General features: G+C 41.6%; 2 protein-coding genes across 3 annotated transcripts in view; one reads left to right on the top strand and one right to left on the bottom strand.

The window, feature by feature from the left end:
* Nucleotides 1-27,656, bottom strand: part of LOC135698975 (uncharacterized) — a 298,346-nt gene that overhangs the window by 58,073 nt on the left and 212,617 nt on the right. The gene's annotated exons all lie outside the window — the stretch shown is intronic.
* LOC135698954 (E3 ubiquitin-protein ligase Nedd-4-like) overlaps nt 781-27,656 on the top strand; it is a 45,957-nt gene continuing 19,081 nt past the window's right edge. Inside the window, exon 1 of one of the 2 annotated variants that reach the window (XM_065219113.1) lies at nt 781-1,611. In XM_065219113.1, the coding sequence (XP_065075185.1) occupies nt 1,435-1,611 (177 nt within the window). In that variant the 5' untranslated portion in view covers nt 781-1,434. The remainder of the gene's footprint in view (nt 1,612-27,656) is intronic. The other variant, XM_065219114.1, reaches the window with a different exon arrangement.

Below are 27,656 nucleotides of genomic sequence, written 5' to 3'. Positions count from 1 at the left end.
TGTAATGTGAACGGGGCATAAGATGGTGATTTTTGCTAATGTAATCGTACGTTTTTAAAATAATACCAGTGTACCAAAATTTATGAAATTTTCGATTTGTTGGAGGCGAACCAGCCCAAGGCTGAAAGCCTCCCTAATAAAGATAAATAATAATAATAATTTTCGATTTAGGTTCCATTTTTAATGCAGATAACGAATATGTATTTACCTCAATACCCCTAAACATCCCAATTAAGAGTGTGTTTAAAGTATTTAATGCAGTTATCGCAAGATTTTAAATGGTCAGCAGGCTGTGTACACAGCAAAAAAAAATGTAATATCGATCAATGTAATTCAGGCTGATGTATGAAATAATGATGTAATAGCAAAAAACAGATACAATATTACATCAATGGATGTAATTTTGTTCGCAAAATCGATGTACATCGTACAACGTTATATTACACAACCGATGGATTGACCTGGTTGCAGCAGTTTGGATGTAATATTCAACAACTTTTTTTTCTGTGTAGTATTGAAAGACTGTGCCCCTCGATAAAATATTTATTATTTAATTTTCGTTGCGTGCATCTGGGTTTGCCAGCAGTACTAGAACAATACGCTTATGCCAGTTCAAAACGACACCAACCCCATAATTATGACAGCGCTGGAACCCGAAAACAACACGCAACACCACAATCAACAACAGTAAACAAAAGACATCCGCAGTGCACAGCGCAAGACGAAGGAAGCAAAAAAATCGGAGTTTGTTCGGTGTGGAGTGGCAAATTTGCTGCTGATTAATCTTATTCTGCTTTCGGTATATTTACTGCGAGGGAGCGAGCGAGCGAGCGAGCGATTGACCGTACACCGCTCGAACAGGTTCAGCTTGTCAGATCTGCGTGTGTCGTCTGATGGTCGCATTCTTCGTCGTCGTAGTGCAATATTCCTGTACGTACACATTTTGGAAGTGCAAGTATCGGTAGAAGCAGCAGTGAAGTGAAAAGTGAATAATCGTGCACCTCTTGTGTGTTTGCATGCTTACTTCGAATTGCAGTCATTTTTCCACGTATTTCAGTGCTAAAGGTCGCTTTCTAGGGATTGGCGAAGTGCGACTGCCCGGTGGGGGAATCGATTTCGAGTTTCCGGACGCGACGTGCTCTTGTTCTGAGCTACTACGTAAAACCGGATTCATTGAAGGTGAAGAAGGCATCGCGGATAGGATTGAGGATCGGAAAAAAGAAGCACGAGAAAACGATCGTCCGGGAGAAGTCGTCGTCGTCGTCGTCGCTTCGTTGTCGTGTTTTGTTGTCCGAGAGGGCGATTGAATAATTTTATTAATTTGTTGGCCTAAGCGGTCGAAGAAAACATCGGAAAAATCACATGTAAAAAGTCGGACGATCCGGAGTGTGAGTGTGATTCAGCTCGGACCTGTTTCCCGAGGGAAGGCGAGTGATGAGATCGCAGTTCAGCAACTTTAACACATCGCTAATCATGCCCAGCGGAAGTTCCGGAAGTTCATCGATTCCACAGCGGCCTCCTCGGCGGAGAGCCCACTCGGTGGGTAATTCGAACTATGGTTCGTCGCTGGCACTGGCCTCATCCACCCCGAGGGGCTCGCTGTTCAATGCGGTAAGTGAACCGTAGCTCCGGAAAATTGCCTAGCTCTAGGCACCATGAAACACTACCGAGCCAGAACAAAGAGCCACGGTGTCATTCACTTTCTTCTCGGTGCTGCTGGTTGGTTGATTGTTCGTTCGGAGGAAAACTCGTGTCTTTATCTGCGGAGCCAGATTGGATGTAGGATGAATGATTGGTCAGCATGACATTATGGACTTAGAGTGTTTGAATTGAAAAAGGGGATTCTCTCATCGGGTTTGCGGCTGTTGGTTGATGATGGTGATGTTTGCTAAATGCGAAGATAAGTATATCTGATTTTTTGTGGGTGTGTGTGTGTCGCTCTGCTGTCTCTTCCCCTCGTCCCCCTGGGTTGGGCGTATGAATGGATAGAGCCATTTAGCTGCAATCGTCTTTAGACTCTGATAAGATAAAGGCATTCGGTTCTTCGTCGCCGGAGGAGACGGAAACTGCATGGTATAGCAAATATGAATGGTTGTGAGTTATCGGAAGAAACTGAGGGAGGAGAGGTGGATTCTACTCAGACATCGAAACGATACTTTCATAGAATCATGCTTTGTTGGAATTTTCTAAAATGATTTGAAACCCTAATGCCTTGTTCAGAGTGCAGAGTTATACCACGCTACATGGGTGTTATGATCATTATCGACAAGAAAACTGTCATCAAGATCAAGAAGTCTTGTAATATGTTATAACTCTGTGGTTTGAACATACCTAGCATAAATTTCATCTAACATCCAAGGTACATTATCTGAAGCGTCACTACGAGGATAACGTCCTTTAGCATGTACTTCTTTGTTCGCACTATTATATAGCTAAGTCAGAGAAACTCTCATAGCTTATCAAATAAATGGAATGGGGAAGGGAATGTAGAAAAATTACAAATATTTGTCAACTAAGGGGACGGTAATCCATCCATCCCCAACAGGAACGAGTTGCTTTCTCTCAGCAAACCGGGGTTGAGTGCTGTTCAAACCGGACGACTTTCGCGATGATTCGGACGTATCCGTTCGAAATCTCAATCTCTTGGCGAATTTGCTTATTATCCAGGTTGGAACCAGTTCCAGGTTGGAACTGAATCAAAAACTAATTCACCATCTGAAAACTCTTTGGAATATGAAGCAGTCAAGCTTGTCACTGACGCACTGAAGAAGTTCAACATTTGGATGAGAATCGTCGAAGAAGAACTGATGCACCTAACTACCAGAGTTTCGCGATAAATGCAAAATGTGATCTCGTCAAATCTTAAACAACTTAATTCATTTTTAAATCATCATTGCAGATTAATAAGATTGGTTTTTTTTAAGGACAGATATTTGTTTGCCAGCTGCGATTGTAGCCTCCATATGTTTTTGGCCGCTTCGAGAGTTGGATCTCGTTTCAAGGGGTTGGCCACTACGGTAGCTCCCTTTCTCTTCGTAATCACTGGTCCACGAGGTGTTGCGACTGGTCCACGAGGTGTTGCGATAAAGCCCATCTTCGACGTCTAGTGTGGTAAACTCTTTTGATTTGATCCACACAAAAAAGCAGCAGCACTCGCAAGGTTAATTCCACAATATTACTAAGGACCAAGTCCAACTCTAGCTAAGCTGCAAGGAAGATTTTGATTTGCTGTCGCGGGATGTGCGCGATGAAGATTTTCTGCAAAAGGATGCGGAGCACGATGAGAGAAGATGGATTTAGAAGCTAGATATGGCAAATTGTTAGAGTGCGTAAATTGCTAATGAAACTTGACGTAGTAATAGAGAACAGCATTGAGCATTTACCTATTCATAACCTTTCCTACTACGGGCGAACAAAATATTTTTGGAGTGCTACAATAATTATTAAAAAAGACGTTATGACAGCTACCAATAAAACATAATCCGTGAGAGATAACTTCGTCAAGATACATAATTTGTCAATTCTTAAAAAAAATCACTAGATAACTGTTCAAAATTCAAAAACGCAGATGATCATAAGACTTTTATGAAGCTTTGGAGAACGTGTCCGCTAGCTGGTCTGCTATTGTTATAGCTTCCAGATGGATGTTTCCGTTTGCCACATGATCCCGCAGAAAGTGGTGTCTGACATCAATGTGCTTCACACTGTTGTTCTCGATGTTGGATGCTATTTGCTTTGCAGCCACGGCTATCTTCAACTAGTTTGAAAGCGCTTTCAGGTGGGATTTGCTGCAAGTCCTCCCTTCAACCACAATCTACATCTCTTTCGCGTTGAAGGTCTTGATGAATTGTGCCATCGATGGGGACGAAACAGCGCCGAATATCATCCCCATCAGAACGTACACTTCGGGAAAATCCGTGCGGCTCATACCACGCCACAGGAAACGTTGGGAATCTTGATCTTCTCTATGGATGAGGATTTGATGTCTCGTATCAGCATTGCTATCAGTGCCGGAACGAAATCAGGACTCTTCAGTAGCAGATCGTTCAAAGAAAACCCGTGTGACTTTGCTTTGGCATCCATGACCAAACGAAACTTCTTGGCACTCACCGCACTAAAATGAGGCAGGTACCAGGTGTTAGCTGTTTCAGCTAATTCTTCAGGCTCCAATTTCCTAGCGTACCCCTTATTAATGTAGTCTTCAATCTGGCTGCAATACTGCTCAGTAAAATCAGGATTCAAGCCCATTTTCGAGTTGTTGTAATTGATCTGGCCTACTTCGAAACGTTCACCGCGTCGAGTGGCCGTGCGGTTCATGATGTCCAGTGCACGCTGATCTTCATATGCTATTTTCGCCGACTGGCCAGAAATCCCAAAGTCTTCCACCTTGTAAGGCTTGTACTCGAAAAAAAAGCACCATTTTTATCCGTGGGTAAAAATTGATGAAAATCTGGGTATAACTAGTTTGGAGTGAATTGTTTACATGTGCAAAATTTCATAACAATCGATTCAGTGGTTATAGAGATGTCATTGAAAAAAGAAGAAAATCGCCGGAGAATTTTGCGCGCCGTCATGGAAAATCCGACTGCGACCATGAGATGGATCGGAAGACAACTGGGAATCGCCCATACAACTGTGTCTCGGGTGGTAAAAAGGAGTCCCAGACGACCGAGCGGCGGGCTGGAAGTGGAAGAAAATCGAAGGCAGCTGACCCTGTGAAGGCCCATGGAAGGTGTTGGATTATTTCAAGCGTAATCCGAACCTTTTGATTCGCGACGCGGCTCTGAAGGCAAAGTGTTCCGCCTGGTTTGTTCAGCAAACCATGAAACGAGCTGGGCTTCGTGTATTCAAGGTCCGGAAGGCGTGATCAACAAAACACGGTGGCCAAATCCCGCGCAAGGAAGCTGTATCGAGAGTGGTTAACGAAACCGATGTGTGTGGTTATGGGTGCCGAAACCTACATCAAGGCAGACGCAAAGCAGATACCAGGGCTGGAGTTCTACGTTGCCAAATCACGGTTTAATGTTCCGGAAGACATAAGGAAGAAGAAAGTGGACAAATTCGCCAAAAAATACTTGCTGTGGCAGGCCAATTGCCAATGCGGTAAACTGAGCAAACCGTACATCACAATGGGTACCATCAACAGCGAAATTTACCGCACCGAGTGCCTCCAGAAGCGTCTGTTGCCCTTCCTGCGGTCCCACGGAGGTGAGACATTATTTTGGCCGGACCTGACATCATGCCATTACGCGCGATCGACGTTGGATTGGTAGAGACAATAACGTTGTTTTTGTACCAAAAACCGCCAACCCCCCAAATTCACCAGAGATTCGTCCGGTGGAAAGATTTTGGGCCATAATGAAGGCCAAAGTTCGAAAATCGTCCAAGGTGTTTAAGAACGAGCTGGAGTTGAAGAAAGAATGGATGAAAGTGACCAAAAAGGTCGGCTCCACCTCCACCATTGCACAAAATGTAATGAGGGGTCTTAAGGGAAAGGTGCGGGCTTTCAGCGATGGAAAGGAAATTGAATAAAGTAATTATGCCGAAACATAATCCATATGTATTAGTTCATTCCCTGGAAGTTTCCAGAAAATCCGACTTAAAATAAATTTTTGGCGAACACTTTTGTCTGGTGCATTTTTTCGAGTACAGGCCTTATGCCTAGACATTCATCAGAGAGGAATCCAACTTGCAAGAACTTTGCTTTCCGATCTGTCGCCCTTCCGATTCACCGGGAGCTGGCTTGGTTAATACGTCCAAAACTTCTGCCGCATCCAGGTACAGTTGAACTCGAAACCGCCAATTCTCGAAGTTCGTTCCATTCAACTGCGGAATTCCGGAGCCTTCCTTCGTAGACGAGCCCATAACCTGAAGGAACTACGTGGACAGGACGGGGCAATAATGAACAGGCCGAGACAAACTTAAATTGCTCACATCGAGCTCTTGAATTGGAATGACAGCGAAAAATAACAGGAGTGACCAGTGACCAGTGATGATCGAGTTCTATTTGACCGCCCAGATTTGGCATTTCCTTTTGATATACCAGAGACAACAGGTTTGTTCTCCGGTACCTTATCCTGGCTATTTACAACTTTTTCTCCGCTCATGGGGTGGATTGTGGAACATGTTGCTGTGCTGCGGAATAACAAAACAAACTATCCAATCGCTTGGGTATTACACCTCGATTTTTTCTACTGTAGACCGGCTTATAGTCGCTATATTCATAGTCTGGCGGATAGAATTTCGATCTATCAAAAAGCGGAACCAATTCAATATACTGAAAGGCACTATCAACTTTTATAAACAAAACGTTGATTATTATTTCCTCGCCAATCAAACGCAAATTACTGGCATCATCGGATAAGGGAAACTTTCCCCAACCCAAAATGGTGTTAGTTTGCATGGGCGAGCCTTGAGTCACGAGAAAAGGGTTTCCGAAGTTTTGTTCACAATAGCTGATGTGCTCTTTTCTGTTGTTGGTCATGATTTGCTCGATTGGTTCCGCTTTTTTTTCTTTATTAAAGAGACTTTCAGCCTTGGGCTAGTTCGTCTCTGGGAATCCCAGATGGGGAATCCCCTATTTGAGGGGGGTGGGAATTCCAGAAGGAAATTACCCTAACAACATAGTTTGGATCCCAGAGGGGATTTCCGAAAAAGAGCGTGGGGCCCCAGAAACAGAATTTTTAGCTACGGAGTTTTTAATTTGGTGGCCCTGGAAGGGAACCTCCGAAAGGGGTCCCTTAGTTGCTTAGTGGTTGTCTTAATACTGTCATTTTGTTGGAGAATTCCGTTTTCGTTGCGTTGGTCTGTATAGTTGCTGATGTGGGTGGTTAGTTGTGAGATTCTGGTTCCGAGTGTGATCTGGTATGGTGGTGATGATGATGATGGTGAGTTAGGTGATCAGATTAAGGAAATTTGTAATTTTGGTAGGATCGTTACCGAGGGCATCGCTGATGCTTCCCGGGATGTCGTAGCGGGTTCTTGGTGCTTCGTATTTCGGACAGTGGCAGATAATGTGATCCACCGTTTGTGGAATTCGGCATAGATCACAGATCCTATGGAAAGGTCCGTCTCCCTTGTAGTTGTGGGAGATGTTTGTATGATGTGTTTGAAGTCGGGATACTATGAGGGGGAGAGGTAGCTCATCGATTCTTCCGGTTCGCCTCCTAGCATCGTGCTATAAGGTACCGGGCGATAACCAGGGTAGTTGATCGATAGCTCGATGACGTCATTTCGTTGGCGTCTGCAATGGGAAATTCTCATAGCAGGCGTTGACGATGGGACGTTGTCGAGTTGTTGAATAGCAACTATCGTGGTAACTCACCGATTACCTGTCGATCTGCCAAATTTGGAAAGACGTCTGCATTGAATTGTCTCATATAATAATATTCCGCCCACTATATCACAAGAAATTGCGAGTAGCTGAGTGGAATGGAGATAAGTTAAGCATTGGGTACAGGACCAAGTCTCCCCTGGGTGGTGCCAAAAGATGAGCGCAATAGAATCATCAAGTTGCCATAAGGCATGGAATGAGACTATTGCATGGCTGGGTAGTCAAAGTCTTCCATTCGTTAGTCATTGCAGGTGGATTAGAACAGGTATAGGTGGGCGTTGGCCAGATTTGGATTTTTCAGATGTAATCATGGATAGGACCCTGTCATTGAACGTCGCGTGAAAGTGGAACTTAATGAAGGCCTAAGTACTTTTTCGTAGTTTTTAGTTTTCGGATTTGAAAGATCGTCGGTTACAGTGCTTACTGCTTACTGAGCAGAAAAACGCGGTCCCAGGTCCTTATATAGCAAAGAGATTTATGGTAAAATCGCTTGTGTATCGTGTATTTTGCGAAACTCGTTGTTGTCGTTGGTTCCGGGTTTGAATGGATACACAAATTTGAGCAACGGTATTATGTGATATGAGGGGCTCGGTGGCCTTAGAGCAACCGCTTTTGCTTACTGAGCAGAACATCATGAGTCTAATCTCAGGCCCATCCACATTCAAGATTCGTCAATCGTTTTATTTGTTAATATGACTACATGGTAATAACAGCAACTCGGTGATTAAAAAGGTGCTCGTCTGCCTAGTGGCAAACGTTTTTGCTTACTGAGCAGAAGACCGTGGGTTTAGTCCCAAGCTCCTTCGCGTTATATGAAACGAACCAAAACGAACCCTGCTGCAAACCCAACCCTCTTATCCAACATCCCAGTGATTCCTCGTGGAAGTGCAGAGGTGTTCTCGGCTTCCATCAAAGCGAGTGTCATGTCAACACAATCCTTCCCATTCCTTTCTTGACCTGTGTTCGGGCGCGGCCGGCGCTGGTATTGCCTAATTTAAGATCACCAGTTTTTACACATTGAGGATGATTGCTAGTCCCAAGCATCGTCTATTGGTTCTCTGTGTAATTACAGCTGATCTGGCAGTAACAGAGTATCAACCGTGGGCGGTCAATCAAGCTCAAGCTCAAGCTCAAGCTATGTTCGAAGTCGGGATACTATGACCTGCTCTCGATGTATCGGTGGGTCCACCCACCTGGAGATGTCTCTTTTAATTTTTCTGATGGCAGAGGTTGCACTGGCCGCCGAATCGCAAGCCCAACCTTCGTTGGTGATTTTTGATACCCATTTTTTGAGGTCCGGACCAGGTACAATTCGCGTATACTTGGCCATACAACGACCTGAGCTGGCTAGTTGGTCCGCTTTTACGTTACCATGGACCCCGCAGTGTCCAGGTATCCACACAAAGACTGTGTTGTTTGGCGCGTATTCCTGTAGATGTTTGCTCGTATCGGATTCCTGTGCGGTTACCACACTAGCGGAGTCGGTGAAGATGGCTATTGGTCGGTCGTCGGGAATGGTGGCTGCAATGAAGGCGGCAATGGCTTCCGTAGAGAAAATGGAGCTCTGATCCGGGAGTCTATGGCATTCCGCGAGGTTTGGACCGAAAATCCCGATTCCTAACTTTCCCTGGGCTACCGAGCCATCCGAGTACCGAATGGTGTATCCTCCGTATTTCCGGTTCTGGAGTTCGAGTACCGCTTGTGCCACCGTTGAAGGATTGGCGCCAGCTCTGAATTGGTGTTTGATTGTGTGGTCAGTCAGAATCTTCGGCTTGTTCCAACCCCTCGCTCCGACCCAGTAAACCTTGGATATTGGGGGAAGAGTCGGGTTGGATGCTTCCCTGAGTGAATTGTTCGCCTCCGTGAGGAGGGAATCTTCCTTGTCGTCTCCTGATGTCTGCTGGTAAAGTCCGATGGCTCGTTGGCAGATAGTTTTGGAGATGAAGCGATCAAAGGGGAGCAGTCCTCCTTCGATGCAAGCAGCTATTCCGGGGGTACCTGGCAAAAGACCCGAACAGATTCGGAGATATTGTTGATAGACCGGCGCTAACTTTTCGATCCATCGGGGCTTGGCAAGGAACGTAGCTTCGATGCCGTAGGTTAGGCGTGAGTTGATGATGGCTTTCGCCACGTTCAGTCGGGATCTTCGGTTGGCATTTGGATGTCGTCCCGCTAGAGTTTTGAGCAGGTTCATACGCTGTTTGCATCCGTTTTTAACATCGTTGAAGTGTGTGTGTCGAAGGTGAGATGTCGGTCAAAACAGACCCCGAGGATTCGGATCGTTTTCCGAAACGGAATTAGGTCTTCTTTGAAGCAGATTTTGGTGCTGAGGACTTGGTGTTTTATCGGACAGATGTGGGTGAATCCGCTCTTAGTAGCGGATAGCTGGAAGCCGGCCGACGAGGTCCATGCCGATACGTAGGTGATGGCCTGAATAAGCTTTCTTCGCAGTGCCTTCACCGTTTTCTTGGCAGCCATTAGGACGATGTCGTCCGCGTAGACGAAGATGAAGATTCCAACTGGTAACCGCGTGAAGACATCGTTCATCCGAATGAGGAAAAGGGTAACGGCGATCACGGAACCCTGTGGTACCCCTGTTTCCTCCTCGAATGTTTTGGATCGGCAGTTTCCAAGCGTGACTTGGAAGGTACGTTTGCACAAAAAGTTCTGGATGAATTTTAGGATGTGTCCCTTGAGTCCCAATTTCTTCAGCTGGTCAAGCACTCCCGGCATCCATGCCCGGTTGTATGCTTTGGATAGGTCGAGAGTGACCAGTTCTGCGTGAAGGTTTTTGGAAAATGTATCCTGAAGGGCCTCGCTTAGGGATCCGAAGTAGGTGCTGGTCCCGTGACCCGGTCTAAATGCGTATTATTTTTACCCGGAACCTGCTAGTGTTAAGGAACGATTTTTTTTCGTGGATATTGGAAAATTATAATAGTGCCTTAGTGGTTATGATCAGGGCGTCACAGTCCCCCCTATTCTGCGAGTCACGTGACTCTCTCTCACCGGTGAGGTGACAATAGTCACCTCGTGTGAGGTGACTCTCCATTTGATTTGCATGGAGAGTCACCTCACACGAGGTGACAATTGTCACCTCACCGGTGAGAGAGAGTCACGTGACTCGCAGAATAAGGGGGAATATCAGCTTCAATCGACCAAATCGATGCGACGAAGAGACTGCTGGCTTTCTTTTTCTGTTAAAGTCGAACAGCTTCGCAGCATTCTAGAACCTCAGTCGGCGTGCATAAACAAATCGACAGTGAGCATTCATAAGGGCGTAAACGCGATGATCGATTCTCTTAATCGATTTTCTCTTTTGTTAATAACTCGCTAGATTTAACGTTTGTCGGTGCGTTTGCTGTTGCTTTTGATAGCCAATGCAACCTGTTACAACTCTACATTGAATAAATTCTACAAAATTGTTTCGCTTAGCTGTAGCAATGCAAAGAGAAAATCGATGAAGAGAATCGACCATCGCGTATAGGCCCTTATGCATGCTCACTGTCGAAATGTTCAATCGCTTGTCTCTCTTTCTCCCGTCGCTCCATTGGTATTCCTTTCAAGCTTCGTCGAAACGGATGAGCGAAAGAGCGCTCGACTTTGATAGTTTTCTCTTTCATGAAACACATCAACAGAGGTTTCATGACGTATATGACGGAAAATGAAATAACACATTTAAAGCATTTCTCACGTCAAAACACTTGAAGATTACACGTCATATTTTTAATTTATCTTCCATCCATATATTTATCTAAAAAAAATGATCGAAAACGGGACATAACGCATTTTAAACAAATTGAAAGAGCGGTGATAGAGTGTTCGTGAAAGGGGATTGAAAGCCATAATGAGGTTTCGTTTAACTAGAAAATTGACGTTAGTTACATTGAAAGCGATGAGCAAAGCATCGACGAGAAGTTCCACAGCCAACCTTTCCTTCTAAGCGTCCTGCTTTTTTATTTTCGTTTCTTGCTGATAGTCTAGCTAGGCGTTATAGAAATGAAGCGTCGAACACGTATGTATGAGAGAAACAAAACACGAGTTCATTTTAGAGCTTCGAAATTGTAGAGCCCTGGTTATGATCTTCCGGATTTCTTGTGTGTGAATATTTTTGGTGTAAAATCGTAAAACAAGAGAATTACTGGTGGAGATAGGCATGATGTTTAATGAAAAATTCTTAATTTGTGTTGTGAAAAATCTTTATTTTGATGTAAACAAACGGTTTTGTTGACGTTTCCTCTCGTACTCGCCTGGCGCACTCTACATTGGTGGTGTATTGAAAAGGCCTATTCAAAATCTCGCCCTTTGAGTCTTTTTAGACCCTAGATTGTTATTACTATAAAAATATTATTTTTACTTAGATTCTCAATCTACCTACATGAGTAGCAAGATACATTCTCCATTCTACCAGAGTATAGTCTGGCGTATAGAATTTCGATTTATCAAAAAGGGAACCAATTCAATATATTTTAGACCAACAATTGAAGAGGTACTATCAGCTTCTATAAACAAAACGTTGATTATTCTTTCCTCGCCAATCGAACGCAAATTATCATCGGATAAGGGAAACTTTCCCCAACCCAAAAATGGTGTTAGCTTGCGTAGGCGAGCCTTGAGTCACGAGAAAAGGGTTTCCTTAGTTTTGTTCGCAATAGCTGATGTGCTCTTTTCTGTTGTTGGTCGTAATTTGCTCGATTGGTTCCGCTATTTGACAGCTCAATTGGTTCCCGAGATTCTATCCACCAGACTATAAATATAGCGACTATAGACCGACTTACTTGTGTTTCCATATAAATCGGCAGCTTGCATTCGAAGGACCAAAAATGTAACAGTCCCTTTGTTGACTTTCTGCGGCAGACCAGGTCTATTAAGGCTGTGTTCCATTTGGCGAATTTTCACTTAAACTTGACAGATGGAAAATTTCCAAATTAGCCTGCTATTCCAGCAGACTTATATCTGACAGACAAGGAATCAATTTTGACACACACCTTCTCGAAAATTGGCCGATCAACAACAGAGGGATTTTCGAACATTATAATTTAGTTTCGAAGTGTCAAATTTAAGTGAAAATTCACCAAATGGACCACAGCCTAAATCTTTTTTGTCCATTTTTCACTAGCAACGAAAATATCCATTTGTATTGTCCAGGTGACGCATTGTTCTAAGAAATATTGAAGAACAGAAGATTTTTATCGGTGGGCCCAATTTTCAGATCCATAGGCCAACATTAGAGCTATTTCCCCTATATATTGGACTCAATTATCCCGTTACCCGTTGTTTACTATATGCACGAAGTTATCTGTTCGGTGGGGTTCTAATGAAGTCAAAAAAAAATCAAAACAAAACAACCACTTGTGTACAGGTTTAGCTAAAATAAATGTGGTTTATAATCAATAAATGACTACCCACTGAAGCTAATTTCAATGCATGATCTGCCTCGTTTGAACACGAATCCAAGTATGTACCTACATACATACACCTACTTGCATTATCACTCACCATGGTTCACATTTCTTTTTCTTCTTGTTCTCCATTAGCCTCATGCATTAGAGTTTGTATTATTTTATGATGTGACGGATTGCGTCTGTTTTTCAAGGTCGTTTTCGATTACGCGACTAAACGGTGGTGGTTTCGTCTGTTTGTATGTGTCAGTCTCATCCATCAACTCCTGCTGCGCTGCGGTGTAATTATTGCCTGTTACAATAAAAACCGTAACGCTTCGCTGGTGAAATGCTTCGCTAGTCCATACTAGCGAACTTCGGTGTTGTGCTTTAGCGACAATAGCAGAGCATAATGATAACACTATCACCGAGTGAGTATAGGGTACTTGAGACGAACGGCGTCCGTCCAGTTTGAAACAAGAAGGCAGTCACAAAGTAACGGAGAGTGAATGGAACTGTGTGAGTGCTTCATTTATTTTCTGCTTAAAATGCGATCGAATGGACCCGATTTCGTTGCCGCTGTTGTCGTCGTCGTCGTTCGGTAGCAAATTTGTTTGGCTGACCGACAGTGTATTTATATGAGCACCGTTCTGCTTCAAATTCCGGACACAAGTGGTTTTTTTTCGAAGACTCTTTGCAGCTGAATACAACTTGAGGAAAATAATAATGGTTTGGTAATTTATACGAGAAATATTTCATGAACGTTTCCAGTGTCCGGAAAAAGAATCCGAACAGTTCATTTGTGCGAGTAGGTCGTAGGTTTCACGGCTACTATATAGTGAGAGTACACATCGTGATGCGGACCTAGGCACAACTAACGCGCATAGATCAAGAGCGTGACGTTCGTAATTCGATATACCTTAACCGAAACTAAACCGTGCCACCACTTATTGGGAACTGGGCGGTTTGTTGTGTCTCTTGCCTCTGCGGAACCATGTATTTATGTATTAGCATAGGCACCTACTCACCATCTTCCGGCACGTAGTATCTATACGAATCCGGTCGGAATTGTGCGATTCATTGTCACGTGCCGTTGCAGTGGATGAGTTGAATGTCAAAGGTAGAGGCAAATCAAATTTAATTCATTGATTAAAAGTATGTGATTGGCATCGGAATTCGTGATTTCGGTAGTCATTTATAGGTTTCTGTTTTGATTAAAGTTAGACAAAGTATTAAGCTGAGAGGAGACTCACTCGAAATGGTTGTCAAAAAGCAAATCCAACAGGTGCTGTCAAAAAGAATCCAACGATCGGGGCCAGCAAGAAGGCTTACGTCTCTTAAACGAGTTCGTTTGAAAGATGAAACATTGTGATCAATGTTCAACATATTATTCTCAAGTTAAACTAAGAAACATGAATACAAGTGTATTTCAATTAAAACAATTCAATTGAAATGTTGCAACATACTTAAACGGTAGTATGCATCCTCAACAAAGAAGGCTAATACATTTAAATAATCGGGAAGCGAGGTAAGCTTATTCGACTGCTAGACTGGAAAAACCTGAAAAATCAGGGAATACCAGGGAATTCCTTTTTGAACCTGGAAAATCAGGGATTGTCAGGGAATTTAATTCAAAGTCAGGGAAATATTTCTTTATAACAGAAACATATTAATAAGTATGGCTGACTTCGCTAGTTTCAAACAACTTAATGACTCGTTGTAGTTTGATGATGGTTTTCAATTTCAAATTTTAAATAGAGTTGCAAAGTTGTGGTTGTTCAATGCTTGATGTTGCATTTTTGCAAGTGGAGCAAAAGTTACCGGGATTAAAAACAAGTGTTTCATATGTGAAATGCAGAGTGACCAGTGAACCGGGAAAATCTGGAATTTAATCACCAGGAAAATCCCATGAATTTAGTTGACAAATCTGGAAAAATATACCTCGTCTTTTCTTCGAAAACAATAAGATTTAAAGACCCTTGGACTGTTCTAGATTTTCATATTTCACTTTGAAGAACTATTAAGAGAATTTTAGATTTTTTTTCCATAGCAAATTTGAGCAGATTTTAGAATGAATTCTAAAGATAAACCAAGGTATTTCAGAGAATGTTATCTAGGTAGCATTACGAAAACCTCTAGGAGAGTTTTACTAGATCTCCCAAGAGTGAAGAGGATTCCAGGATTCTTGAAAAATACCAAGGAACGCGAATTTTGAGGGTTCAGTTATGTGAAGATGTATATGGATAGTCCGAGTATAATTCCAAGTGCATTTCGAAAGGAAATTCTAGAGAATGCAATTTTCAGAAGAATTTAGATGAGAACTCCAAGATAATTCTGAGCAAATTGTGAAGACTATTCTCGGCGGGAGTATTTCCCATGCCAGATGGTGTTGGCAGGGAAGGGGGATTACAAATTTTGCTCACAAAAGCTAATAGGTCCTTTTAATTGTTGGTCTGAGGTGCAGAATTTCATGCAAATTAAAAATAAAAAGGAAGCTCCAGTGAATTCTTAAAAAGAGTTAAATATTCGAAAAAAGGATGAATTTTAAGAAATTTTTGGAGTGTTCTACAGAGAATTTCTGTACTACTATAAAAACAATTACAAGGGATTTCCAGAGAGAATTTCAAATTAATTTTAGAAGAATTCTGGAGAGATCCCTGTGAACAATTAAAAATTAAAGTTTTGAGGGAAATTTTCATACACAAATTGTGAGGACTTCGAACCTGTCGCAGATCCAAATTCAGAATCCAGCAAAGGTGCTGCTGTCTTAGAAATTATCCATTTAACCTTTGGCTTCATCGCTTTCAGTTTTGTGCTTAATTGAAATACCTAAACTGCGATAATTTCCAAAATTCCTGGAGAAAAACGGGAAAATTGTTAATCGAGATTTGCTGGTCACCACGAAGATGACGGAGATTTGGATGAATTTATGCCCCTAGGGTAGAATTCCGATCCTTCCCGCTTTTGGCCACCCGAGATTTCTGTCTTTTTTGCATTCTATCAAATGTATGGAACGCTTTATTTAATTTGAAATTGTACTGGGCCACTATTCATGGGTTAGAGGTCCGTGTGGTATTTCATGAAAAAATGTCCATAAAGCACCAATATATTCTGAAGAAAGTTATAGCTGATGGAATTGTGTTGCCAAAACCGGGTAGGCACTGCACCTGGATTTTTTTTTGAAAATTACTGAAAAATCAGGGAATATCAGGGAATTTAGTTTTCTTCGTTGAGTCGACACCCTGTTTAAGTTGTTTTCGAACAGTCTCATACTGAATAATCATTTTAAGACTGGTTCTGCTCGTTACAAAATATTGCCTCGACCAAGTAGATCCGAAACAATGGGCAAGTCGCGAACAAGTTGTAATTTCTGCTCAGGAAATAAGGTGCCAACTTGTGAGCCGCAGTGATGAAAACAAAGGCAAGAAAGTAAATAATATTCAAGACCACCAGCACCACCACTCAGGTATTGAGATTTGCTAATGAATTCAAATTTCCTTTACCTTTAGCAGTATCTGGCAACACTGTCTAAAAATGACAATCGATTCGAAATTGGTAGTAGAATTTAATTAGATATTTTTATGTTTACTTTGGAAGGATTCGTGATTGAATAAGTTACATTGAGGAATACTCCGGTTTTCTGGCAATCTTATAAAAATGAAGGCTCGGACCCTGTTGCAGTTTCATTGTAGGATGAAGAGTCGATGTTATAATAAAATTCTGAACAATTCAGAAAATGTTGCGAACAAGTAGCACTGTTTGTGATTGATTTTTCATCAGAGTAAACGGCAACCGCATGTGTTCCGTTAGCATCGGATGACTTTTGTTCAGAAGTAAAACAATTCATATCGGTAACTAATCTTCTGGGAGTTAAAAATAATTATAGGATCTGAAACACTTTCAAACAAGCCAAAATGCCAAGGGGTATTCAACTCTGCACACCTTAAACTGTGTCAAGAGTTTTGGCAGTGCCGATAGCTGTGCCAAGCGCTGTGCCGATCATTCAAAAGTAGGCCGAAGTGTATCAATCAAGGTGTCAATATCCCATGAGTTTGGCAACCCCGAACTTAGACTTTTGTGATTGTGTTTACATTTTCAACTTGTCTAATTCATGACCGTGGATCATGGCAAATATTAAGCTTCATTCTCATTAGAATGAGAGCGGAGTGGGCAGTGGAAGAGGAACTGGAAGCAATACAACCTATACGATCCGTCCACAAGAAACGGACGGTGGACGAAATTTTCACCAGCTGCCAGTAAAATGCTCCCCGACAAAATCAAACACAGAACTCGAACGGACGAAAGTTCACTCCCACCCTAGAAACAGTTCTGATCGACTCAGCTCGCAGACATCACCCAAGCCTATCGTATCGCAGATTGTGATGACATGTCTCCTACCATCACCCAATTACACACGTTCAAGCCTATCAAGTTCACGATCCTTTTCAACTATTATGTGGGAGCCAGAGTTGCCAGAATTTAATTTCGAATACTGCAGGGTGTTTTAAAGTTATAGATGCTTAACGTTAAATATCAGACTTAAAGTGGTCATTTTTATACGATAGATTAGGAGATGAAAGTATAGAGTTGATAGTTCCATTAGAGTACGGCAATGTGAAAATTGTATGTAGAGAGAAGAAAGCGAGCTAAGGTCAATTTTGAGGAAGGCACGAATCGGGTTGATCATCTCCTTTACCAAACTCTCTTGTTGGGGAGGGATAGTGAGGGGTATCTCCCCTTGCCATCACTGGCAAAAGAGATGATCGCCGATTTGCTCACGTACCTTCGATGTGCGGAAACAGTTCTATCGATTGTTTCACACTCAAGTCGTCTGTGCTGATTTTTCTGATTGTCTTAGTGATCTTGAATTTTTAAGTTCTCGCATTCAATAAAGAATGGACATTCAAAGTGTTTTATGCTACTTCATACGCGAAATTTGCGATTTTCAGATTTGGTTGGAAATGCTATCAAACATGAAGCTTTAGTGTGATAATTTATTAGCTGGAGAATGATCTTGGAAGAGGGTAGGTGGATAGTTCCGTTAGAGTACGGCAGTATGAAAATCGAATAGAAGTTGAAAATGAACGAAGGGCCATTAATGCGACAGTACAAAGTCAAACGCACACCACACAGTGATGAAACATCGCTGGAACTATTCCACAGCCGCAGACAGTAATGAGCAAAGGTGGGCGCACACTTTTTGCCTGTAGAATCTCCGCGTACATAGTACGGGTTAGGCAAAAGGTGTGCGTTTGACTTTGTACTGTCGCATTAATGGCCTTTCGCTCATTTTCAACTTCTATTTAATTTTCATACTGCCATACTCTAACGGAACTATCCACCTACCCTCTTCTAAGATCATTCTCTAGCTAATAAATTATCACACTAAAGCTTCATGTTTGATAGCATTTCCAACCAACTCTGAAAATCGCAAACTTCGCGTATGAAGTAACATAAAAAAACACTTTGAATAGGCATTGTTTTTGGATTGTTAAACTGTAATTTGTTTTTCTAAATCCGAGACTTTTTCGTTTCATCAATTCACGCTCTGAATCTAAAAACAACTAAGGGACAAGAGGTGTTCAACTCTGCACATCCCAATCTGTGGCGAAAGCTAGGTCAAGCGTTGTGCCGAACGTGCCAAAGTGTGGCAATCAAGCTATCAGTCTCAGTAACCCATGAGTTTGGCAACCCTGCACTTATGACTTTTGAGATTGTGTGTTTACATTTTCAAGTCATGGATGGAAAAAGTCGTGAAACTTAATCCCAAGATAATATTCAACGAGCTGGTTGCCGGTCACCCGCTTCAAGGAAATGGCACTCGAAGATTAACCCCTGCGCGAGAAGGAGAAGGGTGACTGATGGCAGAAGCTGTCCATTCGGGAGAAGAAAGTTCTCTACCGTGCGTCATTCTGGCAGACGTTTTCCGAAGTCAAGTATCCCACCGGCAAGTGGAAGTTGAATCTTGTCTGCAATATCATCATGCTACTCGGGCAATGCTACAATCTGAAAAATAGAAATGACTCGATCTAAAATACCCACCGGCGGTAGTAGTAGCAGCAATAGAGATTGCTAAAGCGTGATTGTGACAGTGATTTGTTTTCATCGGGAAAATCTTTCGCTGTGAAATTTTTTTTCCCGATGCAAACATTTTGCGTATACGTATACGTGACATAGTGTGCGTACGATAAACGTCAGCAATCTCTATAGACCTACAGTAGCTTCCCAGTGTCAGTAGTCGTGGTTAGGTACCTACTAAATTCGTCTGACTCGGTACTGGTTGCAGTCGGTTTGATGACTACCTTGTTGTTCCTTCATATTTTTCTATGCTTGGTCATGCCGGAATTGCATATTAATCTCCCTGAAACTGCAGCCGGTTCCGATTGCGTTCATTAAGACCACGATTCAGATTGGCTCTTTTACCTCCGGTGTGGTTGCCTTCACAATTCTGTTAACAGCATCTTTCTTAATGTTGTTGTTGTTGCCGTCGGTGATACGAACAGTTGCGAAACAGCGTAGAAAGACCTACACAGTCAATCGAATCCGAGTTCAGTCCATAAAATGAGCTGCACGGCAGACTGATTGGTGAACCATCAATCGAACCGTGGTGTTCTGCGGGAGAAACAGCTGTGATTGCAGATGCATTTGAATAATGGTAGGATCGTTCGGCACCGGGGTGTTGTTAATTCTCCTTACCCATACAATTGGCTCCCGGTCCGGATCCTATGGCCATCGAGTTAATACTTAATTCTAGTTAATTCTGTCCTATTCTGCGGGGCGTGGTGACTCTGACTAGTTCGTTTGGACTTCCCTGAAACTATAGACATCTCTCAAAAGCCGTGTGGAGTTTCTGTAGAGGTTCATCCCCCAGAAGGCATAAGGACAAAGAGAGTCTCGTCAATTATGCAATCCTTTATTATGATTGGGGACAATTTCGCTGGAAAATGGCACTGACAAAAAAATCCCTTTCCCCCTTACTTTGAAGTAAACGAAGAAGTAAACCTTAGCAACGATTGGCAAAATGTCAACACAAAACAGTGATGCCATTTTATATTATATTTGGTGTCATACTAGTCATCGTGTGCCATGACCCGCCGACCACGATGTGTTTCGACACAATGTGCAGAGTTGATTACCCCTTGCTAAGTGAATTGTTTGTTTTCAAAAAAAATCGAGGATCTTAGTAATCTGGACAGATTAAAGTAGCCTTGATTTACTGTAATAATAAATGACGTGTATCAAATAAAGCATTATATCCGGTCCAGCTCCTTAAACTTATATATAATATAAGACACCAATAATGTATAACGAAAATGATAACTCGGCTCTGTAAAGTTTATTCGATTGAGCCTGTACAAATAAAGTAATTAATAAAAAAATAAATAAATAAAGCATTATCGTTTAGAACACCGAGGAGTGATGACCTGTTTTACTACTCTACAGAGTGAAGAGCGAGAAAATGTAAGTTAGAATTAACCACTTCATTCGAGCAGATAAAATGACGTTTACTACCACTCGAACTTTGAAATGAAACATTATTTTAAGATGTTTTCTTCTAGAACCTCGAGAAAAGTAGCCAACATTTGTGCGTTTCATAAAAAAATAGAAATTAGTTTGTCCAGTTATGAAAAACGCTGGTAGAAAGTCACGCCAAAACTGCTTGACAAAGTGGTCAATTGGATTATGCTCTTGACTTCTTGATCTGATTTTGACCGCCGCCATAATGAAAAATCTGCTCGATTTTACTTTCGACACACTTTGTAGAACCCCCCGGTTTGCTGATGTTCACACTGCTTGCACATGTCGAAAGAATTGTCAATTAACCACTTCATTCGAGCAGTTAAAATTACGTTTACTACCACTCGAACTTTGAAATAAAACATTATTTTGGAACTTTTTCTTCTAGAACCACGAGAAAAGTAGCCATCATTTGTGCGTTTCATAAAAAAATAGAAATCGCTGGTAGAAAGTCACACCAAAACTGCTTGACAAAGTGGTCAATTTAGATTTCAAAACAAAATTGTATCCGGAATCAAAAGTAAATGCTTCCATAATGAATTACCGGAAAATTGCTCTAGCTTTGGCAGGCGTATTTGCTTTTATAATTTTAAATAAAATGAGAAGGAGAAGGAGAACTTTGTGGAGTAGAAAATAGTTGCTCAGGAGGAACACCGGCAGGGAGCTGGCTCATCTTGTCTTTAAAGAACTGCGCTATTAAGACGAAAAAGGATTTCTCTGGAGACGTTCGGATGTCCCTGAAGTTTTATTTCTATTCTCTGGTAAAATATCCTTGAAGATCAACAAACTTTCCTGAAGATCTGCAAAAATTGCTCGGTAGTTCTGCAGATTTCTTGGAAGTCCTGTGTGTTCTTAGAAGTTCTTCAAAGTTCCTGAATCCATGCATATTTAAGATCCTTAAATATCAATAATTATCTCTGATGTTCACTAAATGCTAAATGTCTATTAATCTACGAACTTCTCGAAAGTTATATAATTTTCTCTGTAGATAATCACGATTCCATTAATATCTGCAAATATCTCTGAACACCTACGCAATTCCCTTAAGTATAAAAAAATATCTAGACATTTTTGAGCTTCCAGGAAATTTAAGGAAGTTCTCTGAAGATCTACTAATTTTTCTGAAGTTGTGCAAATATCTATAAAGATCAGCGAACTTCTCAGAAGCTCTGTAATTTCACTTAAAATCCAAGAACCTCAATAAAATTCTGCAGATTTTTCAGTAGATTTTCTCTAAAGTTCTGTTCATTTCTTTGTAGATTCTTGAACTGCCATAAAGTTGCAGATTTATCTGAAATTCTTTGAAATTCCTTAAAGATCCAATAAAGATCCTGAAAATCTTTAAATTCCTCTGAAGTTGTGTAAATACTTCTAAAGATCGGCAAACTCTTTCCACAAATTCTGTGAGTTTAGCTGAAGTTTTGCATTTTTTTTTTCTAAAAAATGTACAAACTTCCTGAAGTTCTACAGACTTCTCTTAAGGTCTACGGACTTTTCTGAAGTTCTTCAGATCTATCTATTTCCAACTTCCATGGAGTTCTGGAAAATTTATTTATTTATTTATTTATTTATTTAATTGATTCCATCAACAGGCTTCAATAAGCCCCAATGATGTTAAGTAATACAAAAAACAACATGATTGTCTGTGCTTAAAACTTAAACATTACACTGCTATTCACGGTTACCTGTGCCCGAAAATATCGAGGTGAAACTACGGCGAAGCGTCTGACGTGGTACGTGAAAATCGAACACTGAGGCAACTCTGTTGAAAACTCGCTGCAGTCCGTTTATTGCTCCATTCATTCCGTAGTTCGTGCGACGAAAGGGAAGTCTCAGCATAAGACTTCAAATCGATTTTTTCGAGGATAGTAGGACAATCGATTCTTCCTTGCAATGTATCGGCAACAAGTAAAGCCCTTGCAGCGTCTCTTCGGGTCGAAAGAGTTTCCAAACCAATCAGCTGACATCGGCTTTCATAGCTAGGCAAACGGAAAGGATCTCTCCAAGGCAATCGCCGAAGGGCGAAGCGTAAGAATCGGTACTGGACTGATTCGACTCTTTCAACACCATTGTTGTAGCTTGGATTCCAAACTGCTGAGCAATATTCAAGGACTGATCGGACCAGTGAGGAGTACAATGACTTCAGGCAATAAATATCAGTAAAGTTTTTGGTTATTCTAAAGATAAAGCCTAGTGTTCTGGAAGCTTTATCGACGACATACGAAATATGCTGCTTATATGTGAGTTGCGAATCCAAAATGACTCCCAAATCCTTCACGTGGCTCACTCGTTCAATTGCTGAACCCAATAGGTTGTAGTTGAAGATGATTGGTTCTTTTATCCGAGAAAAGGAGATTACTGAGCATTTCGCCGGGTTAACTTCCATTCGGTTCAAGGTGCACCAGTCATCAAAAGCATGAAGCTGGCGTTGAAGAAAGTGACAGTCGGCAATGGAACGAATCCGAAGGTAGATTTTTAGATCGTCAGCATACGATAGTCGAGGTCCGTCAAGCACATAATTCACATCGTTGAAGTAGAGCAGGAAGATCAAAGGTCCAAGGTGGCTACCCTGGGGTATCGATGTAGCAGGATAAGTATCAGATCGGTAATCGCCTATGGCAACCATCAGTTGGCGACCGGTTACATACGATCGAAACCATTGTAATAGGTTACCATTGATCCCAAGTTTGTCTAGTTTAGCAATGGCAATAGCATGGTTTAGCTTATCGAACGCTGCTGACAGATCAGTATAAATCACATCCGTTTGAGCTCGGTCAACCATGCTATCAGTTACATAAGATGTGAGGCATAGCAGATTGGTGGTGGTGGAACGACCTGACATGAAGCCATGCTGATCATCACTCAAAACATGCTTGCAGTGAGAAAGTAGCGGTTCCATTATGACTAGTTCAAAAAGCTTCGATACAGTGCTCAGTGAGGTAATTCCACGATAGTTGTTGACATCTCGTTTGTTTCCTTTTTTGTGAACAGGAAACATGTGAGCAAACTTCCAACAAGAAGGAAAAATACCACAGCGAAGCGATAATTGGAACACGTGACAAAGCGGAGTCAATAGACTATCGATATTCTTCTTGAGAAAAACGGACGGGATTCCATCGGGTCCAGGGTTGCAAGAAGATTTCAGCTTGGAAGCAGCTCTTAAAATAGTCATATCGTTGATGTCGATGCCATTTAATGTATCGCCGTGCATTGGAACGTTGCTTGCTGCGAGGTTAACATATTCGTCAGATAGGCTCTCGTCAGTGAAAACATCGGCAAATTTGAGAGAGCAGAGTCGGCAAATCTCCTGATTTGTGGATCCCACTTCGCCATTGAACACCATGGACGATGGAAGACCGGATTCCTTTCGCTGCTCGTTTACATAGTTCCAAAAGGATTTCGGATGTGATCTCATCCTGCGCTGAATTCCCTGCTGATATCGCGAATAGCTTTGGCGACTGATCCGTTTGAATTGATGGTTTAGTCGAACATAATAGCATTTTAATTGGAACGTACGGTACTTGGTGTATTTGCGTAGTGCAGCTCTTTTAGTAGATTTCAGTCTACGGAGCTCCTTAGTCTGCCATGGATGATGAGCTGTTTTCTGGTGACTTATCTTCGGGACATGTCTGTCGATAGTATACGCCAAAATGTGTGAAAACGTTCTTGCGGCTACCTCAACATCGTGATGATCGAGGATGTTTTCCCAGTCCAAGCTGGAGAGCAAGTCTGAGATGCTGCGGTAATCTGCTTTTCGAAAATCGTAGGAAACAGCAACGGGCGTTTCGTCGAAATCGTGAAGTAACTTGCTCTCCACAGTCACAATCAAAGGAAGGTGATGTGGAGTTGGTTTCACTAGTGGAGCGGGTGCACAGGAGATGAATGGAGCGACATCCTGAGAACTGACGAAACAAAGGTCCAAGCTGCGGTTGTTCTCGTTGACTACATGATTGATTTGCGATAACGTAGACGTACTGTAGCTATCAAGAAGCATAGTGGCTCCACAATGGAACACTGATCGTTCTGGATCCGGATACCGAAAACCGCTATGGGATGGTTGCCACGAGATACCAGGTAAATTGTAGTCTCCCAAGACAATAACCTCGTCAATAGCAGTTGCGCTTTCCAAGACAGCTTGAATTGAACGACAATGGGTGTCGATGAAATCTATATCTCGAGCTCGGTTTGGAGGTATGTAGACCACACATACAAACAACGTGCGATCCGCTAGGTCCACAGCTGCCCAGACCTGCTCTACGCTGTTCCACAGATCATTTTCAATTGCTCTGGCTTTCAATTCAGAACCGACAGCCAAGAGGACACCACCTCCCGTTGATTTTCGGCTGTTGCGGGGGTTACGATCACAACGTGTACTTTCGTATTTCGCTGAGATTTGTTTTTGGAATTGAAGTACTTTTCTGAAACACTGAATGTCTCTGGAGATCTACAAAATTTCCTGCAGTTCTACAGATTTCTCTAAATATCTACTCTCCTGAAGTAGATCACGTGTAAAGGGCCTTAGAAAGTTTGTTTACAAATGCTTTTGTGCCGTTATCAAATGTTATGCCTGAATTGATCTGAAAATATTCAAGCTTGCTTGAAGTTTTGAAAATTTCTTTGAACATTTTTCTGAAGATCTACGATCTCTCTTGTGATTTTTTTTTCTGAATTTCTGTAAATTTCATTTAATTTCTGTAAAATTTTCTGAACTTTTGTAGTTATGTTCTCAAGATCTAAGAACTACCCTGAAGCTCAGCAAATTTCCCAGTAGATCTCCAAATCTGTCTGAAGCTATAAAATATTCTTAGTAGACCCTCAGACCTGATGTTTGACATGCTTATTCTTATATATTACATGCTTCGTATTATATAAACACTGTTTTGTTGACGGCCAAACACACTGCAAAATAATAATCAGTCAAATTATTCACATTGAATAGCGAAATCGGTTTACCTTGCTCCTGGATGTCATCAAAACACAAATCAAATCCATGAAATTTTAGTAGAAAAAAATCAATATTTTCATTTCAATTGCGGCAATTTTGCTGAATGAGTCGAATGAAACTTAACCACAAACCTATTACGTTTGACAAATCAAACGTCAAATCTAATCATCATGTCGAAAAAATGTGAACTCATTCGAATATTGCATCCGACAATTCGAGCAGTCCGCTCGAATCAGACCAACCAATCAGATAGTCTGAACGCCAGGGGATGGATATGGCTGTCATATCGCTTAAGTTTGTTGCGTACCGAACATCTGCAACGTTGTCAGCGGTACCATGATATGTTTTGTTGTTTTGATGTTGAGTACGTGTATTCAGCTATATGTCAAACCCCTGGTTCCAAAGCCCATTCCTCCCAAATCGAATGCCTCCCACACAAACCAACACCATCATCGTGTAGGTAGAAGTTTCCCCTATCCGATGATGGTGTTGGTTTACGTGAGTGACCTTCACTGTGTGAGTAAAGAGCTTTGGAACGGTTTGTTTACAAATGCTGATGGGCCCTTTTCTATTGTTGATCCAGATGTGTAAAAACAACAATTCAAGCTGAACATTGCATTAGGTCCTTAGGCATAACATTTGATAACGGTACACTGAAACAAAGATCATAGTTAGAAATACTATTTTGCAGAAAACACTTATTTTCAGTATAACTACGCTTATTTAACGGCGCCGGTGGTGTAGTGGTAAGCGTGATTACCTCTCACCCCAGCAGGTCTGGGTACAATCCCAGTCGGCGCCGCCGGGATGTTCTGAGGCAATAACATCTCTGATCACGCCTTCCTTCGGATGGGAAGTAAAGCCGTTGGTCCCCGGTTCATGAGTTGATGGGTCGATAGGTAGGGTCCAGGTGTGGGAGCTGCCTTCCTGGCACGTCGGTAGCATTGGTGCTCAGCACGGAAAACAAGATTGACGGAAAAAAAACAAACCAAAGGAAAAAAAAACTACGCTTATTGCCGTTAAATCTATCATGATTTCAGTATAGTTGACTATAAATATAAACAAAGTTAATACCATTCTGTCAAAACTACTATGCTTACTAAAACGGCATAGTAGTTTTGATAGAAAAAATAGTAAAATTAAATGAATTTCGTTTCTGCACAAATCTATTGGTGGGAGTATTTAATTTAAACCATCAATATAGTAATTTTGCCAATGGATTTTGCTTCTGTGTACAAAAGCATTTCGACAGTGAGCATGCATAAGGGCCTATACGCGATGATCGATTCTCTTCGTCGATTTTCTCTTTTGTTAATAACTCGCTAGATTTACAGTTTCTCGGTGCGTTTGCTGTTGATTTTTATAGCCAATACAACCTGTTACTATTCTGCATTGAACAAATTCTAGAAAATTGTTTCGCTTAGCTGTAGCAATGCAAAGAGAAAATAGATGAAGAGAATCGATCATCGCGTATTCGCCCTTATGCATGCTCACTGTCGATTTGTAAACAAACATTCTAAGGCCGTTCGCAATGCTGAGTTTCAAAATTGTTTTAAACTACTCGTCAATTCTATAATTTGAAACTGTCAAAAATAAAACTGCAACACGATCAGCGCAACGCACAGTTCTAAAAGATGTTTGTAATCATCAAGTTCCATATACTTTACTGTTCTCTATGAAGTTCTCCGTTTTTTGTTTGTGGAGCTCTTCGAAACATCTTCAACACATCCAAAGAAATTTGAAACAGAGTTCCATTCGTGTTTCAAACTCGCTCAGAAATAAAACAGAATAGTCGAGCAGTTGCAAAGCTGATGCAAAATAGTGCTCGAACAATGAAACTGCAACTCAGCATTGCGAGAGGTGCGTTTCTGTTCTAGTTTCAAATTGAAACAGTCCTTATAAAATACAACAGCATTGCGAACGGCCTAAGGCCCTTTACATATGAACCAAAGTACGCTCACGCAAACCAATACCACTTTCGAAAAGGCGATAGTTCCCCCTATCCGATGATGTTGGTGGTTTGCGTGGGCGTACTTTGGTTCGCGTGTAAAGGGCCTTAAAAAGTTTGTTTATAGTACGTTCAGACTACAGAGTTATAACATGTTATAGCGCTATCTTGATGGTGGTTTCTGTGTTGCAATTATTTGACAACCGCTATAACATGTTATAACTCTCCAGTCTGAACAAGGCATTACAAATGCTTTTGTGCCGTTATCAAAATTTGTTGCGTTATGCCTGCTATGTAACATTGACAGCTTCTCTTCGTCGACTTTCTCTTTGCATCCCCACGGCCTTGTAAAGACATTCCCAGGTATTTTCAGCACACAGATCGATAAAAAAAGCTTTTATCTAGCATCTAATAAGACAAACACATCAAGAAACGGTTCTGTGCTCATGTTATCAACGAAAGAGAAAGTTGACGAAGAGAATCGATCAGTGTTACTTAGGACCTAATGCAATGTTCGGCCCGAATTTAAAACTT

This window comes from Ochlerotatus camptorhynchus, unplaced genomic scaffold, assembly GCF_037179485.1.
Source record: "Ochlerotatus camptorhynchus isolate MF236.1 unplaced genomic scaffold, CSIRO-AGI_Acam_v1.1 ptg000099l, whole genome shotgun sequence".
NCBI lineage: Eukaryota > Metazoa > Arthropoda > Insecta > Diptera > Culicidae > Ochlerotatus > Ochlerotatus camptorhynchus.
Note: the sequence above shows the minus strand (reverse complement) of the source record. Positions and strands in the feature narration are given on the sequence as shown.